Source organism: Monodelphis domestica, chromosome 2 (assembly GCF_027887165.1).
Source record: "Monodelphis domestica isolate mMonDom1 chromosome 2, mMonDom1.pri, whole genome shotgun sequence".
Taxonomy (NCBI): domain Eukaryota; kingdom Metazoa; phylum Chordata; class Mammalia; order Didelphimorphia; family Didelphidae; genus Monodelphis; species Monodelphis domestica.
Window position 1 is genome coordinate 245,311,113 of NC_077228.1, and position 19,450 is coordinate 245,330,562.

Below are 19,450 nucleotides of genomic sequence, written 5' to 3' on the forward strand. Positions count from 1 at the left end.
TGATACAGGTTATGATTTGCCTCATTTGAATTACTAGTCCTATTGGGGTTTCTATAATTATTATTCCTCCAGATTCTGTTTCTATTTTCATTGTTCCTCTTTCTACAATTCATAGCTACATGACTGTGTTTCCTACAAAAATGGCATGCTATTGGTTACCTCACTGAATCTATCAATTGGTTATTGGTTGGATAGCTCCTTTGAAGGAATTATGATCTCTGCCTCTCCTTCAGCTCTTTCTTTTTCTACTGTCCTCTTTAATTGTTCAATGTCTGTGCTAGGTGAGTCTGGGCAATTGTTCTGAAAATATTATTAACATCTCAGGAACAGTGATTTACAAAACGATTCCTTATGATTCTAGAGTCTCTCTCTGGAGAAGGTCCAGGCCAAGATACCTAGACCCTAGTTCAACAATTCTCTTATAAAACTGAAATGGTCTCTCATCTTTTTCCTGCCTAATGTGGTCAAATTTAGCCCAATTACTTGGTCTTATAGAGCAAGCTTTCATTCTCTGGTAAAGCATCCCTAGCCTCACAAAAATGTGCATAATCTTTGGCTAAGTTGGGATTCCAGTGGAGATTTTCCAATGGCCAATGTACTGCATTGTCATTTTGGGACCTTTTCACAATAGAAAGAATCATGTTCCTCTCACCTTCCATAACTGGAGCATGAAGCAAATCTATAGCATCTGCCCAACTTGGGTTCTAAATCCTTAATATATTTTCAAACTTTTTAATCACTGTCATATATTCATCAAAGGAAGGAATTTTCTCAATGAATCTATCAATGTCTTGTTGAGAAAATGATGTATAATGCCCTATATTTTAAAAATTCCCTACTCTTTCCTGAGTGGAAATATCACTTAGAGGGAAAAGGCCTGTATGGGACTTGTCTGTGGTTCCTGGTGCTTGACTTGTTGTTTCGGTGGAGATGGAGCACAACATCCATGATGTGGTGGGGGAAAGGGGAGCAGGAGAGAGGGAGGAGAAGCCTGGTGAGGGAGAGGAGGCGATAGAGACTGGGCACTGGAGAGGGAAAAGCCAGGCAAGGCAAGAGCAAGGGTGGGCAGGACAAGGTAGAGACTAGGTAGGCTAAGGGTTAGATAGGAAGGGGGGGTAGAGAGATGGGACCAGAGATAGGAAGGGAGGGAGGAGGTAGTTAGGGTGGGAGTTGAGAGGGGCATATCAGCGTGAGGTATCAAAGGAATCAGGTCAAGATAGGCTGGATCAAGAGAAGAAATAGCCTCATTGTAGGCAAGCTGGGAAGAAGCCAGGGTGCCATTTATTTTTCAAATTTAACTGAAAGATTTTTGTTAGTACTCAGCTTGGTTGAACTGACAAGGTGATCTGCCCAGAGCCTCCAGTAGGAATATTCTCTGGAATCCTTGCTGCCAATGGCCAGTTTCAATTCTTTTAGAATCTTGAAGTAAAAAGAGCCAAAGCAGGTCCAGATAAAAGCTTCCAATGTTGAGGCTTCAGATAGCCTTTTTGTCTCCTTCTTTGACAACCAAGGCTCTATAAGAAAGCCTGGTGCATCCCAGCTGCTTAATACCTTATGCAGTGGCAAGCCTTTGGGAACTCTGCCTAACTTTCTCATAATGTAAAAAGGACTTAATTGATTATCTGGTCAGAAGCTGCCGCTTTTGTTCCCTGAATTTAGAAAAACCCCTAGTCTTTCTTCCCTATTGTCTTTCTGCCAGTCTCTTTGGGGGCTCCTGTTATGGCTGCTTGCTGAAGAAGAGAAATCCAACTTGGGTGGGGCGGGGTTAGAGTTTGGGTCCAGCAGCAGCTGTGTGGCACTGCAGCTAGAGCCAAGCAGGAAGCTGAGGCAGGTCCAGGGCCCCTGTGTGCTCTATGAAATCAGATAGTTAAAGGATACCAAAACATTTCCAATAAAAACAAAAAAGTAGACACAATTTTCTTTAAGTTTATTTTTAAAGGCAACAAAGCTTGACATTGGTATTTCCATACTTTTTAAAACCAGCCTGCTATGTATTAGTAGGATATGGATGTAAAATAATGTAAGACAATAAAAGTTTTGAAATGATAAACTATGAATTGATATACCCAGTTAATTCATTAATTTGTGTATTTATTTTTTATTTATTTTTGAATGACAGAATTAAATACTTTATCAGCTAGTGTTATTTTATTGCATTTTATTAATTTCCTTTAATTTAATTTTCTTTAATTATATTTATAAATTGCTTGCATATTCATCATTGGACAATAGGTGTCATTATGCTGGCCTGTGAGCTACTTGATCAGGGGGACTTTCAGAAGAAAAGCCCATCCACAGGCACTGAGGACTGGGGAATAAAGGTGGGGGGATTCTCATATGGGCACACACAAAACCTGATTTGCATGCTTTTGCAGAGAATGGGAGGACAGCAATGCCATGGAAAGGGTAAAGGGTTACTCACTGGGGCCCACTACAGCCTTGCAGGGGAAAAGTGGGATGGAGGTTGGCCTCTGTTGGGCCACATGGGGGCTGGGCAAGGACTCCTCCCCTTCAACCCTCTATGTTCCTGGCCACTGTGGTCAGGGATAATGGCTCTGGATGGAGAGGGCACAGGGTGGAGCCAGAGTGGTGGCAGAGCTGCCATGGACTTCTGGAGTTGAGGTTGCACAGGCTGCTGACCCACCTGACCAAGTAGTGGTCCAAGTCAAGGTAGGGGGCACAAGCCTAGAGCCACCCCTGGGAGGCCAGAGAGTGAGAAATGGGGTGGGGGTGGGGAGAAAGCTGCTCAGGTTAGTCTGAGATGAGCAGTGGTGGAGTTAGCCAAAGCTGATCCTATAGCACAGAGCACAGCCACTAAGAAGGGAAAAACCTCAGAGGGACATAATTATTTAAAAAAAAAAATCTCACCTGTCCTGAGAAGTCTCCACAATGGCAAGCAGCAACAGCTTGGCTTGGCATGGCTTTCCCCTCTAAACTCCTAATCTCATAAAGAATTGGAATATTCTTTTGCTCTTCATAAATTGCCAAAACTGTTAGATTAAAATACTAGTCAGTCCTTAGATTTTAATACAATTTATTAGAATTATTTGGATAGATAGAAGATGAAAGAAAGAGATAGAAAAGGGTCACTAATCTAACTTTTCCAGGTGGCTTATCCAGCAGACCCTGGCAGGGAAGTTTTGGACAGAGCATCAGAGAAAGAGAGTGAATTTTCTGGTTAACCTTTTTTTATATCTTTCTGTCTCCCTTTCTCTGTCCTTACCTCTGGGTCAAGTTCAGGCTCACACCAGGTATGCAGGTAGTTGACAGGAGATGATTTCACCTGTCTGACCCCCAACAAAGGAGGAGGATAAATTTGCTTTGCAGATGCATATGTCACAAACAACACAGGATTTCTTGAAGGATATAACAATAAATGATATTGTTCTATTAACCTATGATTTTTAATATCAAATGAGTCATAAAATAGAAAAGTATACTCATCAAAGTTTTTGCCACAATCAGGGAGGGCATCCAGCATAGAATTCAAGTGATAAAAGGATTCTGTTCCTGCTTACAAATGATACTGTACTGGCTCTTTTAAGCTTTGTATTGTTATCAAACCTTCCTAATTGAGATCTTTGATCTCTCAAAAGAGTTCAGCCTGACTATTCAAACAAGAGAAATCCAAAAGAATAAAGAATATCTCCTTCTCAGGCTGTAAGGAACAATTGGATAGATAAACCATGTAGATAATCCAGTATTACCTATATCTTGTGCAGACTGCAAGTACAAGTTGGGACTAGAATTAAACATAAGGAAAAGTATGTAGTGCCTTTGGAAAACTGTATAAGGTTTTTAATGACATCTGAAAGAAAGCCCATTTATTTTATTTTTTTAAATCCTTACCTTCTGTTTTTGAATCAATACTATCAGTTCTAAGACATTAGAGCAGTAATGGATAGAGAAGCAATTAGGATTGTGACTTGTCCAGGGTCACATAGCTAAGAAGCATCTGAGACTGGATTTGATCCTAGGACTTCCAGATGTGGCTCTTTATCCATTGAACCATCTAACTGACCCCTATTTGTTTTTAATGACAAGATTTTGTAGAACAATATTCTCCCAGTAGTGCTACATGTCTATCAGTAATAAAATAATACTTTAAGGGGAAAAAAATGTAATGTCACCAAATAGATAGTGGAGAAGTATAGGTAGGCAAATTTTACAGAAATAGAAAAATGTCCTTAGAAAACTATATAAACAAAATAGATAATAAGCCAGGCATAAAAAAATAAAGAATAACTCTTTTTTTTTATACTTGTCCATTGTAGTAATATCAGAAAATCTAGAGGAAAGGCCCCAAAACAATTGGCAGATCCCAACAGTTTGTTTTCTTGGAAGACGTGGATAAATGGAAAGCATAGATGGTTTCTAATCTGTACTTTTGTGAGGAGTACCCACATTACTAAGTTTATCAATATCATCAAAATATCAAAATACAATATCCACCTCTAATCTGTGCTTTTGAATAAATATCACAAGAAAGTTCCTAAAATAAGTACTTTAATAAGTCAACAAGCATTTATTAAGTATCTTTACTAATGCTAGGATACAATGACAGAAATAAAATAGTCCCTTCTGTTAAGTTTATATTCTATTGGAAAGATAGTATATATAATGATACAGTTATTAATTATAGCTATGTGTACATTTATGCATCACCCACAATCCACAGAACTTCCTCTTACAAGGCACTCCAGTTCTAGATTCACATGATTTGTATTATCTTAGAACTCTCTCTCTCTCTCTCTCTCTCTCTCTCTCTCTCTCTCTCTCTCTCTCTCTCTCTCTCTCTCTCTCTCTCTCTCTCTCCAGAGTTCAGTAGAAATATTTCTTTAGTAACAAAAGCTGAGATATAATCCATGTTTAGGGATTCTCCAAAAGGGATTAACAGGGGGACTTTCCGGGCTAAGATGGTCACAGAGTGGTAGCAAGGGACTCTTTCTCCTCACCACCAACCAGTATAGAGGACCTCAAAAGGACAAAAAGCAAAATCAGATGAGTGAAGGGGTTCTACTGTAGGGTGAATACTTGAAGGTAGGCAGGGTTTGTGCATTTCCATACTATAAGGGAATAAAATTACTCATATCAAAGTGCAAGCTGATTACCCACTACACCTACCACACCAGAGTCAGAGTGAGCACACCAGTGAAGGGCAATTGCTAGGTTCGGGGGGGGGGGGCGGGGGGGGCTGGCTGAGGATACCACAGACCTACCCCTTAGGGCACCAAGACTTGGGACTCCAGGAGGCTGAGGAATGGGGCGCTTGGGCTCAGAGATGGGGCAGAAAGAGACTGCTCACAGCAGACACAGCAGAGACTGAAAAATAGTTCCAGAGCAAAATAGCACTAAAGCTTGATGCACAGTGAATCCTCACTCAGATTTCTGGCTGGGAAGAAAAAAACTAACATATCAATGGCCACCAACACCCAAGAACTACAATCTATAATTACAAAAAAAAAAAAATTAGAAAATACTTTGACTCTGGATAATTTCTACTTAGAGAAACAATAGACTACAGAGGGGACAGCAGAGGACAACAAACAAGTAAACACATCCAAACTTTCAAAAAGAATGGAAATTGTTCACAAGAAATCAGTCTGGAATTTGAGAATCAAATTTAAAAAGATAGAAGCTTGGCAAGAAAAGTAGGAAATAGTTCAAAAAGAAAATAACATTTTAAAAGACAGACATTCCCACTTGGAAAAAGAAGCCCAGAAATCAATGAAATGATAAGCAAATTGAAGACCAGAAATGACCTACAAAAGCCATGTAAAGCAGTATAGACCAAACCAAAAAAGGAAATCAAAAGATCATAACTGAAAACCAGTCTTTAAAGGCCAGAATTGGGGAAGTAGAAGCTAATGATTTCATAGGAAAGCAAGAATTAATAAAGCAAATTCAAAAGCATGACGAAATAGAAGGAAATGAAATAGCTCATTGAGAAAACAAATGACTTGAAAAACAGGCCAAGGAGAGACAACTTAAGAATCCTAGATCTACCTGAAAACCCAGAAATAAACAGAAACTTTGACATAATACTACAAGAAATTATCCAAGAAAACTGCCCTGATGTCCAAAAGGGATTAACAAAGTCACTTCTAGAAAAAATACTCAATGTACAAAGTAGATATCAAATACAGGATAGCTATTCATTACCTCCACCATAAATCAAATCCTATTTTTAACTCACTTAAGACTAATAAAGGAACATTTTTTGTTGCTCACTTATGTCAGAGTCTTTATAATCCTATTTGGGCTTCTCTTGGCAAAGACTAAAGTGGTTTACCATTTCCTTCTTCAGCTCATTTTACAGATGAGGTTTAAAACAAGTTTAAGTGGCTTGCCCAGTATCACACAGCTAGTAAGTGCCTGAAGTGGGATTTGAACTAAGGAAAATGAGTCTCCCTAACTTCAGGCCTGGTACTTTGTCTACTGTATCATGTAGCTGCCCCCAAGAAAACATTAGCATATATTTAAAACAGGAAATAGTAACCATGTTTCCAAGTTTGTGAGTCTTTGGAACTGATAGTTTTTCATCTCAGACCTCCCTTCCTAAACAGTTAATATTGTACAGATCGCCTGACCAACCATGGCATAGCCTGTTTTCTTAGTCCTTTCAGCTGAACCATCCTCCTAATAGTGCTTTTCTCCATTAAGAAGAGTATAGTTGTAAGAAATGTTTTTTACTGTATAAAATCCTCAGAGGGAGGCAGGACTGGGACCAGAGTTCCCTAGGGAAGGGTGAGGAAAAAATAATAGAGGAATACAAAGTTTGAAATTGGAAGGAAGTGAAAATATAAGAATCAAAAAATAACAGACACAGGGTCAGGTCAAAAGGGTTTCAGTGAATACAAATTTATTGCAAGCTGGTTACAATTTTTAAAGGTAAAAACCACAGAAATTATAAACAATAGGTCATGAGAAAAGTCCATGGGAAAGTATAACAAAAATGTAGTCAGGGCACCTGGGGTACAATAAAGGTCCCAGGAATCATCCAGGGCTCGTGGAAAGGTCAGCAATCTTGTTATGGGAAGCTAAAAGGGCTCTTGGACCCATTCTCAGACAAACCATGAGATCTCAACCTCTGAAGAGGGCTCTCAGTTCTTTATCTTAGATGGACCCAGAGTTATCAACCTGTGACATCACTGGGCATACAAACTCACCTCCAAATGGAAATGTTTTTTTCTTCAGAGTAGTGTGTAATAAAGACATTCACCAAGTCCAAAGGACCCTGACTCCACATGGATGACCCATTTTATATCTTAAAATGACCAGGAAGCCACATCAGTACAGCCAGAGAGGACCAAGAAGGCTATTGATCAAGCAAGCTACAACCTGAGTCTTAGACCCTTGGCCCAAAGTATCAAGAACTGAAAAATGAGGCTATCCCATGTTGCAGGAAGAGAAGAGAATACTGGTTGATAAGACCTAGTTGACTTTGATAACACTCCTACTCACAGGAAGGACCAGCCAGGAGTTGCCGATCAGGCATGTCTTTAGGAAGGGACCAGAGTGCTTGCTCAAATCCCTGGGAAGTGCTCCAGGTCAGATGATCAAAGAGGCTCTCTGATTTTTCCTATAAGTATATATAAAATAAGTACATAATAAATGTTGGGTAGTAGATGGGAGAAAACTATTAATAGTTCAGGTAAGTCTTCATGTAGAAATAGACCTTAAACTTAGATTAGAAGAAAATAGGAATAAGAAAAGAGGGAGATGATAAGAATGTGATTTCTAGATAAGAGTATGGCTTGTTTATGGTAGATGAGAGATGGAGTGCCATATGACAACAAGAAGATCAGTTTGGCTGGACCATAGACTATGTGAGAAGGAATATTATATAAAGCAAAAAAGATAGATCAGTCAGGTAGTGAAGGGTTTTAAGCACCAAACAATGGAATATTTATTTGATTCTAGGAAGCCACTGGAGTTTATTAAGTAGGAAAGTGGCATGGTTATACCTGGGCCTCAGAAAAGAAGCTAGACTATCAAAAAAGTCTGCTAACAAGTGATAAACTCCTGAAAGAAAGTAGTGGTCATATGAGTGGAGAAAGGAGGATGGATGCTAGAGATATTATAGAGTTAGAATCAATAAGATTTACCAACTTATATTGGTTCTACATTTTTTCCTAATATACAGGAATAGAGAAGCAGAAGTCAGACTCTATGATGAAGTTGCTAGAAGATTGTTATTTTTTTTTGTTACTTCTATTTTGAGAGAGTGGAGAAAGGTTGTTACCTCATAGGAAGACATAGTTATGATTTATATATATATATATATATATATATATATATATATATATATATATATATTTACCTATATGTCTTTGATAACAAAGTATACTGGTATCACATGTTATACTGAATGAGGTTAGAGTCCCCATGAAATAATTCTTAAGTCTTCCTTTTAGGAGTCTTATCTAACTTTTTTTGCAATTAGTTTTCCTGAGATCTTGACCATGAAATTCATTTTATTTCCACAGACTCTGGCATTTTCTTTCTTATTAAGCATCTTACTGAGATCCCTTGTTTCCTTCTAGGGACTTCTATTCTTTATTTTTACCCCAATCTTCCTTGCTACAAAGAAAAGTAAGCTTCTGAACATAGCATGAGTCTTCAAGTGAAATTTAATCATCTTAATTTGGAATTTGAGATTAAAATCCAATTAAATTTTGAGAGTAGCCTGGAAAAGTAAAAATTGAGAGAGAGATGTCATACCTGTCTTCAAAGATGTTAAGACATTATCATGGCAGAGACTTGTTTTGCTTGGCCTCACTGAGCTAAAGTAAGAGAATGTGTAGAAATTGCAGAGAAGGAAAGTACATATGTATGTAACAGAAAACTCAGGATAATATAGAGCTATTTAAATAATGGAAGAGACCATTTGGTAAATAACAATATCTCCCTACATGTACATCTTTAAGTGGAGCATTATGTTTCTATATTAATGGGAAAGAAGCAAGACAAAACTAGTTGGATTGGCTATGAAGTAACATAAATGAAAGTTTTTTTATTATTTTCTAATAGATAGGTTTCTGTGCTGACCTTTTGTCAATTTAAAAGTCTATTGACTACCCCTGAGTTTCTTCCCCATTTGGGGATAACATAGTTTATGGGCACAACAGGAGAAAAAAAAGGCAATACTTAATCAATCAAAGTCTCCATTTCTATACAAGAATGTTTGAAAAACATTTAAATGCATTTGACTCCATTAAAAGCCCAGTATAATACAACCATCCAAGATATCTTTAGGCTCTGCTACATTTAGAGAATAGTAACTTATAAGTAGACGTGCTGAGACATGGAGAGAGGACAAGTGAGAAAGCTTTTAGCAAATACAGTCATCAAGATCCTTATACAACTTGAATTAAATAACACTGAAAATAGTTCTATGAATGGAAAAGTGGGAATTTGGTCAAAATAATTACATGAAACACAGTGCTGTTTAAAGTAGAAACTGTTTGAGAATAGAGTTAGGATGATGGAGTGAGAAGGATTTTTACCTAATTCACCTAGCACATCTCTTCCACAACAATCTAGAAAATATGCCAGACTGAATTTTGAATGGGAAAGCCAAGAAAAAGTCACAGTGAATCATTTTCTAGAGAAGCTTAAGACATAGATCTCTGGACTCTGGAATAGGGACTAGTTAAAAGCAAGGCAATGTATACAGCTACTGGGACAAGACATATTCCAGCATCTAGGAACAGAAAAGGGACTGAAACAGAAAACCAAGGCAAGAAGTATCAAGACATAAAGAAATCCCAAGAGATTCCTGACTAAGAGCAAAGCCATCTGTTGTTCAATAACTAATTCTGGGTCACAGTTCCAAGGAGGAGGGGGCAATCAAAAGCAATTTGGGCCCTAGCTGTGTATTGAGAAAGGAATAAGTTCCAGAAATTTAGGCATGTGATTCTGAGACCAAGATTAGAATAGCCATTCAGTTCTACCCCAAACTGCCAGAGGAAGGAAGGAAGGGAGGGGAAGAATGGGGAAATTTAATTCATATGAATTGTACATAAAAATTTAAATTAAGAACTGGAACAAAATGTAGCATGCTTCAGCAGAAGTAAAAAAGGCAAGAATAATGACCATGATCTCAGACAAAGCAAAAGCAAAGCAAAAATAAGCCTAATTAAAAGAGATCACCAGGCTCAGACTTCCGGTCAAGATGGCGGCTTAGAGAAAGCTGGAGTTCGGATCTCCGGAAACCCTTCCTTACTGATCTCAAGCTATATGCTCCTAGGGCCCCAAAATTCAAAACAAACAACAGCATAGACCCGGGGAATCCTCCTCCTGGACCTGGATCAAAAGGTACGCCCCTCCCCCACCAAGCCAGAACCCGAGATCACTCAGATCTAAGGAATAGGCAGAAGGAAGGTCCCAGGACCCATCTCCCCCAACCCAGAGCGCTGAGTCCGAGGCAGCAGAGGGAACCTCAGAGCCTCAGGGCCTGCTATTCTGAAGTCTGCCTCCTGAAAACAACCTGACTCAGTCAAGTGGGCACCCAACACAGACAGCAGGGAAACAGAGAGAGACGGAGGGAGCCTGTAACCCCCTGGCTGAATTCTCCCAGACTCACCAAGGGTCCCTGCCTCAGGGCATACTCAGTTCAACCCAGTGAAAGTTAATCCTATCAGGAGCACTCAGAGCTCCGGGAAGCCGCGGCCCCTCCCCCCTCAGAGTGCAGGCTCTTCTGGCCGGCTAAGGCATTGAAACACCTCTCGGAGAGTGCCAAGCCAGGCTCAGAGTGGGGAAGTGGGGCAGCTGAGAAGCATCGGGAGGGAACTGAGGAGGGCAGTAACATGGAAACACCAGCAATACCTGGCTTCCCAGGGAACACAGAACAACAACTGTATAGAATGGACAATTTGCCTAGGGCTAAAGCCTCTGAACACCAGACAGAGATAAGAAAAGATAGACCTCCCCACTCAGATGGAGATGGCAAATTCCACAGAAAAGCATCAAAACTCCAAGAAAAACAAGAAGAAGGGGGCGACTTTGGACACAATTTATGGCGCAAAAATACAAAACACAGAGGAGATAGAAGAGGAAACACAAGCAAATGCTCCAAAACCTTCCAAAGGAAATGGAAACTCTCCACAAACCCATGAAGAATTTTAATTGGAAAGGATCAAAAAGATGGAAGCCTTCTGGGAGGAAAAGTGGGAAATAATGCAAAAGAAATTCACGCATCTACAAAACCAGTTTGACCAAAGTGAAAAGGAAAACCAGGCTTTAAAGGTCAGAATTAAGCAACTCGAAGACAATGAGCAAGAATTAATAAAGCAAAGCCAAAAGACCAAGAAATTAGAAGAGAACATAAAATATCTCACTGACAAGGTCATAGACTTGGAAAATAGAGGGAGAAGAGACAATTTAAGAATAATTGGACTACCAGAAAACCCAGAAATAAACAGCAAACCCGACATCGTTATACAAGATGTAATCAAAGAAAATTGCCCAGAGATCCTAGAACAAGAGGGCAATATAGAGACACTGAAAGAGTTCACAGAACACCCTCTAAACTAAATCCCCAAAAGACAACTCCCAGGAATGTAATTGCCAAATTCCAAAGCTTTCAAGCAAAAGAAAAAATCTTACAAGAAGCCAGAAAAAGACAATTTAGATATAAAGGAAGGCCAATCAGGGTCACACACGACCTTGCAAGTTCTACTCTAAATGATTGTAAGGCATGGAACATGATCTTCAGAAAGGCAAGAGAGCTGGGTCTTCAACCAAGAATCAGCTATCCAGCAAAACTGACTACACACTTCCAAGGGAAAGTATGGGCATTCAACAAAATAGAAGATTTCCAACTTTTTGCAATGAAAAGACCAGAGCTCTGTGGAAAGTTCAATATCGAAAATCAAAGAGCATGGAATACCTGAAAAGGTAAATATGAAGGAAAGGGAAAAGGAGAAAAATGTTATCTTCTTCTTTTACTCAAACTCTCTTCTATAAGGACTACATTTATACCAATACTAACATGTGGGGATATAGGGGGAAATGTGTAATGTGTAAATAGGGGGAAAAGAAAGACCAAGTAGAATAATCTTTCTCACACAAAGATTCACACGGGAAGGAGAGGGGGAAAAAACTCCTATAAGAAGGAAAGGAAGAGAGTTTTTACTTAAACCTTACTCTCAGGGAAATCAACTCTGAGGGGGAAGAACATCCAGATCCATTGGGATCTTGAATTCTATCTTACCCAACAAGGGAAGAGAGAAGGGAAAACCAAGGGGGGAAGGGGGGAGGGAACACAAAAAAGGGAGGGAAGAAGAGGGGGAGGAGGAGGGAACAAAAAGGGAGGGACTAGAAAGGGGAACATATCAAGGGAGGGGACAAGGGGGACTGATTTAAAGTAAATCATTGGACCCAAAGGTAGAGCTGAAGAAGAAAGGTTAGAATTAGGGAAGGATATCAAAATACCAGGGAGTCCACAAGTGACAGTCATAACTTTGAACATGAATGGGATGAACTCACCCATAAAATGTAGATGAATAGCAGAATGGATTAGAATCCAAAACTCTACCATATGTTGTCTTAAAGAAACACACATGAGGCGGGTTGACACCCACAAGGTCAGAATTAAAGGATGGAGTAAGACCTTCTGGGCCTCAAATGGCAGAAAGAAGGCAAGGAGTGGCAATCATGATATCTGATAAAGTCAAAGCAAAAATAGACCTGATCAAAAGGGATGGGGAAGGTAATTATATTTTGTTAAAAGGGACTTTAGATAATGAGGAAATATCATTAATCAACATGTATGCACCAAATAATATAGCACACAAATTTCTAATGGAGAAACTAGGAGAATTGAAGGAAGAAATAGACAGTAAAACCATATTAGTGGGAGACTTGAACCAACCATTATTAAATTTAGATAAATCAAATCAAAAAATAAATAAGAAAGAGGTAAAAGAAGTGAATGAAATCTTAGACAAATTAGAATTAATAGACATATGGAGAAAAATAAATAGGGACAAAAAGGAATACACCTTCTTCTCAGCACCACATAGCACATTCACAAAGATTGACCATACATTAGGTCACAGACACATGGCATACAAATGCAGAAAAGCAGAAATAATAAACGCGGCCTTTTCAGATCACAAGGCAATAAAAATAATGATGAGTAATGGTACATGGAAAATCAAATCAAAAACTAATTGGAAATTAAACAATATGATACTTCAAAATCGTTTAGTTAGAGAAGAAATCATAGAAACAATTAATAATTTCATCGAGGAAAATGACAATGGCGAGACATCCTTTCAAACCTTTTGGGATGCAGCCAAAGTGGTAATTAGAGGTAAATTCATATCCCTGAGTGCATATATTAACAAACTAGGGAGAGCAGAGATCAATCAATTGGAAATGCAAAGAAAAAAACTCAAAAGCGATCAAATTAAAAACCCCCAGCAGAAAACCAAACTAGAAATCCTAAAAATTAAAGGAGAAATTAAGAAAATCAAAGTGATAGAACTATTGAACTAATAAATAAGACTAGAAGCTGGTACCTTGAAAAAACAAACAAAATAGACAAAGTACTGGTCAATCTAATTTAAAAAATGAAAGAAGAAAAGCAAATTAACAGCATCAAAGATGAAAAGGGGGACATCACCTCCGATCAAGAGGAAATTAAGGCAATCATTAAAAATTACTTTCCTCAATTATATGGCAATAAATACACCAATTTAGATGATACGGATGAATATCTACAAAAATACAAACTGCCTAGACTAACAGAAGAAGAAATAGATTTCTTAAATAATCCCATATCAGAAAATGAAATCCAACAAGCCATCAAAGAATTTCCTAAGAAAAAATCCCCAGGGCCCAATGGATTCACAAGTGAATTCTATCAAACATTCAAAGAACAGTTAATCCCAATACTATACAAACTATTTGACATAATAAGCAAAAAGGGAGTTCTACCAAACACTTTCTATAACACAAACATGGTACTGATTCCAAAACCAGGCAGGTCAAAAACAGAGAAAGAAAACTATACACCAATCTCCCTAATGAATATAGATGCAGAAATCTTCAATAGGATACTAGCAAAAAGACTCCAGCAAGTGATCAGAAGGGTCATCCACCATGATCAAGTAGGATTTATACCAGGGATGCAGGGCTGGTTCAATATTAGGAAAACCATCCACATAATTGACCATATTAACAAACAAACAGAAAAAAAAACACACGATTTGCTCAATAGATGCAGAAAAAGCCTTTGATAAAATACAACACCTATTCTTATTAAAAACACTAGAAAGCATAGGTATAGAAGGGTCGTTCCTAAAAATAATAAACAGTATATATCTAAAACCATCAGCTAATATTATCTGCAATGGGGATAAACTAGATGCATTCCCAATAACATCAGGAGTGAAACAAGGATGCCCATTGTCACCTCTACTATTTGACATTGTACTAGAAACACTAGCAGTAGCAATTAGAGAAGAAAAAGAAATTGAAGGCATCAAAATAGGCAAGGAGGAGACCAAGTTATCACTCTTTGCAGATGACATGATGGTCTACTTAAAGAATCCTAGAGATTCAACCAAAAAGCTAATTGAAATAATCAACAACTTTAGCAAAGTTGCAGGATACAAAATAAACCCACATAAGTCTTCAGTTTTTCTATATATTTCCAACACTGCTCAGCAGCAAAAACTAGAAAGAGAAATCCCATTCAAAATCACCTTAGACAAAATAAAATACCTAGGAATCTATCTCCTGAGACAAAACCAGGAACTATATGAACACAACTACAAAACACTCTCCACACAACTAAAACTAGACTTGAGCAATTGGAAAAACATTAACTGCTCATGGATAGGATGAGCCAATATAATAAAAATGACCATCCTACCCAAACTTATCTATCTATTTAGTGCCATACCCATTGAACTCCCAAAAATTTTCTTTACTGATTTAGAAAAAACCATAACAAAGTTCATTTGGAATAACAAAGATCAACATATCCAGGGAAATAATGAAAAAAAAACACAAATGATGGGGGCCTTGCAGTCCCAGACCTCAAACTATATTACAAAGCAGCAGTCATCAAAACAATTTGGTACTGGCTAAGAGACAGAAAGAAGGATCAGTGGAACAGACTGGGGGCAAGCAACCTCAGCAAGACAGTATATGATAAACCCAAAGATCCCAGCTTTTGAGTCAAAAATCCACTATTCGATAAAAACTGCTGGGAAAATTGGAAGACAGTGTGGGAGAGAATAGGAATAGATCAACACCTCACACCCTATACCAAAATAAATTCAAAATGGGTGAATGACTTAAACATAAAGAAGGAAAACATAAATAAATTGGGTAAACACCGAATAGTATACATGTCAGACCTTTGGGAGGAGAAAGACTTTAAAACCAAGCAAGACATAGAATCACAAAATGTAAAATAAATAATTTCGACTACATCAAATTAAAAAGCTTTTGTACAAACAAAACCAATGTAACTAAAATCAGAAGGGAAACAACAAATTGGGAAAAAAATCTTCATAGAAACCTCTGACAAAGGTTTAATTACTCAAATTTATAAAGAGCTAAATCAATTGTACAAAAAACCAAGCCATTCTCTAATTGATAAATGGGCAAGGGACATGGATAGGCAGTTTTCAGTTAATGAAATCAAAACTATTAATAAGCACATGAAGAAGTGTTCTAAATCTCTTATAATCAGAGAGATGCAAATCAAAACAACTCTGAGGTATCACCTCACACCTAGCTGATTGGCTAACATGACAGCAGAGGAAAGCAGTGAATGCTGGAGGGGATGTGGCAAAGTAGGGACATTAATTCATTGCTGGTGGAGTTGTGAATTTATCCAACCATTCTGGAGGGCAATTTGGAACTATGCCCAAAGGGCGATAAAAGAATGTCTACCCTTTGATCCAGCCATAGCACTGCTGAGTTTGTACCCCAAAGAGATAATGGGGAAAAAGACTTGTACAAGAATATTCATAGCTGCACTCTTTCTGGTGGCCAAAAAGTGGAAAACGAGGGGATGCCCATCTATTGGCGAATGGCTGAACAAATTGTGGTATATGCTGGTGATGGAATACTATTGTGCAAAAAGGAATAATAATGTGGAGGAATTCCATGGAGACTGGAACGACCTCCAGGAAGTGATGCAGAGCAAGAGGAGCAGAACCAGGAGAACATTGTACACAGAGACTAATACACTGTGGTATAATCGAAAGTAATGAACTTCTCCATTAGTGGCGGTGTAATGTCCCTGAACAATCTGCAGGGATCTAGGAGAAAAAACACTGTTCGTAAGCAGAGGACAAACTGTGGGAGTAGAAACACCAAGGAAAAGCACCTGCCTGACTATAGAGGTTGAGGGGACATGACAGAGGAGAAACTCTAAACGAACACTCTAATGCAAATACTAACAACATGGCAATGGGTTCGAATCAAGAACACATGTGATACCCAGTGGAATCATGCGTCGGCTATGAGGTTTGGGGGGAGGAAAAGAAATGAATAATGCTTGGAAATGATCAAATAAAATATCATAAAATTAAAAAATAAAGATCACCAGGGAAACTACAATATGCTAGAAGGTACCTACCATAGGCAATTAAGTAATATCAAAAAACTTCACAGCAAGTTTCTCTGATAAAGTCTTTAGTTCTCAAAAACTGACTCAAATTGATAAAAAGTAGAGCCATTCCCTAATTGATAAATAATCAAAGGAAATGAATAGTCAGTATTGGAAATAAAGGATATGTTCATAATTTAGGAGGCAGCTAAGTGGCTTAGTGAGTAGATCTCTAGAACTGGAGCCAAGAAGACCTGAGTTAAAATGTGTACCCAGTTACTTACTAGCTGTATAATCCTGGGCAAGTCACTTAAACTCTGTTTCCCTTAATTGTCTGGAGAAAAAAATGACAAACCACTTCGGGGTCTTTGTTAATAAAATCCTATGGCAGGGAACAGCTAGGTGACTCAAAAGACCTAAAGTTCTAGGTTCTAATGTGTCATCAGACACCTCTTAACTATGTTACCCTGGGCAAGTCACTTAACCCCCATTGCGTAGCCCTTACCACCCTTATGCCTTGGAAGCAATACACAGTACTCTAAGGCAGAAGGTTTAAAGGGGGGGAAATGGACATTATGGTCCACAGTATCATGAAGAGTCAGGCATAATTGAATGATTAAAAAACAACACTTAGTAACTGGCAAAAGCCTAAACAAGTTGTGGCATAATGATGGAGTAGTATTGAATTAAAATGAATGATGAGGGAATGATTTTAGGAAAACATGTCAAGACCAATATGAAGTGATGCAAAATAAAGTAATAAGAAATGCAGAATCATTGTGCACAGCAATATTGTAATGATGGTCAACTATTAAAGACCTGGCTATTCTGATCAATAATCAAAATCAAAATAATAAAAAATCAAAATCTAAGATAGTTCCAAAGGACTTATGAAGAAAAAAATTCTATTCAACTACCTAGAGAAAACTTTTGAAAGAAAGACCTTTGAGTACAGATCAAAGTATAAATTTTCTCACATCATTTTTATTGGAGTTTTTTTTGGCAATGTAACTAATATGAAAATATGTTTTGCATGACTACATGTGTATAATTGATATCATCTGCTTACCTTCTCAGGGGTTGTGGGAGGGTAATCAGAGAAAGGAAGAAAATTTAGAACTCAAATCTAAAAAGAAAAGAATCTTTAGATAAATAACTTTTTTTCAAAAAAGTTTTATTCCATTGAAATCTTCAATTTAGGAACTGACATTCACACATATCTAAGAAATATGACTAGCTTGAAGATTTCTTTTCCATAGCCAAGACATTGCAAGGGAGAGATGTCATCCTTACTAGGGGGGCTTCGTTAATTTTAATGTTTGGGGATGCTGTTCAGTCAACTTTATTATCTCTTTTTCCATTAACTGCTTATTTGTATGATGTCAACTCAGGCTATTATCACCATTCTTGGGTTCTGTTAAATCTTGTCCATGTCACATTTGTCTTTACAGCTTGTGGATTACAGAGCAGAGTTCAGTAAATGGTGGATAACTGAATTCAAGACAATCAAGTTTCCTTCCCAAGGAACAATCTTTGACTTTTACATAGAACCAGAAACAAAGAAATTTGAGCCGTGGTCCAAACTTATCCCCAAATTTGAATTTGACCCAGACCTACCTTTGCAGGTGAGAGTAGGTATATGTTAATTAATATAATTGTTACAAGATATATTAGGTACTTTTGGCTCTCTAAGAACTGGAGTCTTCCCCATCACATCTCCACAGAACCCTGTTTCTGTAGCTATAGGGAAATTCTCTCTAAAAGCCAGGAAAGAAAGTGTCTCTTCTCATAGACAACGAAACTCCCCACTTATGCATTTATTTGTTTTTCATTTTTAGAAAAATCTATGTATTTATTTATTTAGAATATTTTTCCATGGTTACATGATTCGTATTCTTTCCCTCTTCTCCTCCCTCCCCCATCCTGTGGCCAATGAGCAATTTAACTGGGTTTTACATGTATCATTGATCAATACATATTTCCATATTATTAATATTTGCATCAGAGTGATCATTTAGAGTCTACATCCCCAGTCATATCCCCATCGAACCATGTAATCAAGGAAATGTTTTTCTTCTGTGTTTCTACTCCCACAGTTTTTTCTCTGGGTATGGTTAGCATTCTTTCTGAGAAGTCCCCCAGAATTGTCCTGGATCATTGCATTGCTGCTAGTAGAGAAGTCCATTGCATTCGATTGTGCCACAATGTATCAGTCTCTGTGTACAATGTTCTCCTGGCTCTGCTTCTTTCACTCTGCATCAATGGAAATCATTCCAGTTCACATGAAATTCTTTCAGTTCATTATTCCTTTTAGCACAATAGTATTCCATCACCAACATATGCCACAATTTGTTCAGCCATTCCCCAATCAAAGGGCATCCCCTCATTTTCCAAATTTTTGACACTTCAAAGATTATAGCTATAAATATTTTTGTAAAAGTCTTTTCCCTTATTATCTCTTTGGGGTACAAGTTCAGCAGTGGTATGGCTGGGTCAAAGGGCAGGCAGTCATTTAAAGCCCTTTGGGCATAGTTCCAAATTGCCTTCTGGAATGGTCACTCATGCATAAGTGTATATTTTAATAGTGATCGAGTGAAGAATTCTCATGTACCTCTGGTTCTTTTCTTTCATATGTTTCAGACTTGCCTGGTACACACTGTTGAGACCATTCGTGTGTGCTATTTCATGGAGCAGCTCCTGAAACACCGGAGACCTATCATGTTGGTGGGGAATGCAGGCACTGGGAAATCTGTTCTGGTAGGGGCAAAATTGGCTACCCTGGATGCAGATGAATACATGGTGAAGAATATCCCATTTAATTATTATACTACATCTGCAATGCTACAAGGTAATGTGCAACTAAAAGAAGCA

The 19,450-nt window shown here is 38.0% G+C and overlaps 1 protein-coding gene across 11 annotated transcripts in view; it reads left to right on the plus strand.

Annotated features, from left to right (window-relative positions):
- The window catches only part of DNAH9 (dynein axonemal heavy chain 9), a 755,194-nt gene that overhangs the window by 408,438 nt on the left and 327,306 nt on the right, over window positions 1–19,450 (plus strand). For all 11 annotated transcript variants that reach the window (XM_056817453.1, XM_056817454.1, XM_016430769.2 and 8 more), the window contains 2 exons: window positions 18,031–18,204; window positions 19,220–19,427. In XM_056817453.1, the coding sequence (XP_056673431.1) occupies window positions 18,031–18,204; window positions 19,220–19,427 (382 nt within the window). The remainder of the gene's footprint in view (window positions 1–18,030; window positions 18,205–19,219; window positions 19,428–19,450) is intronic.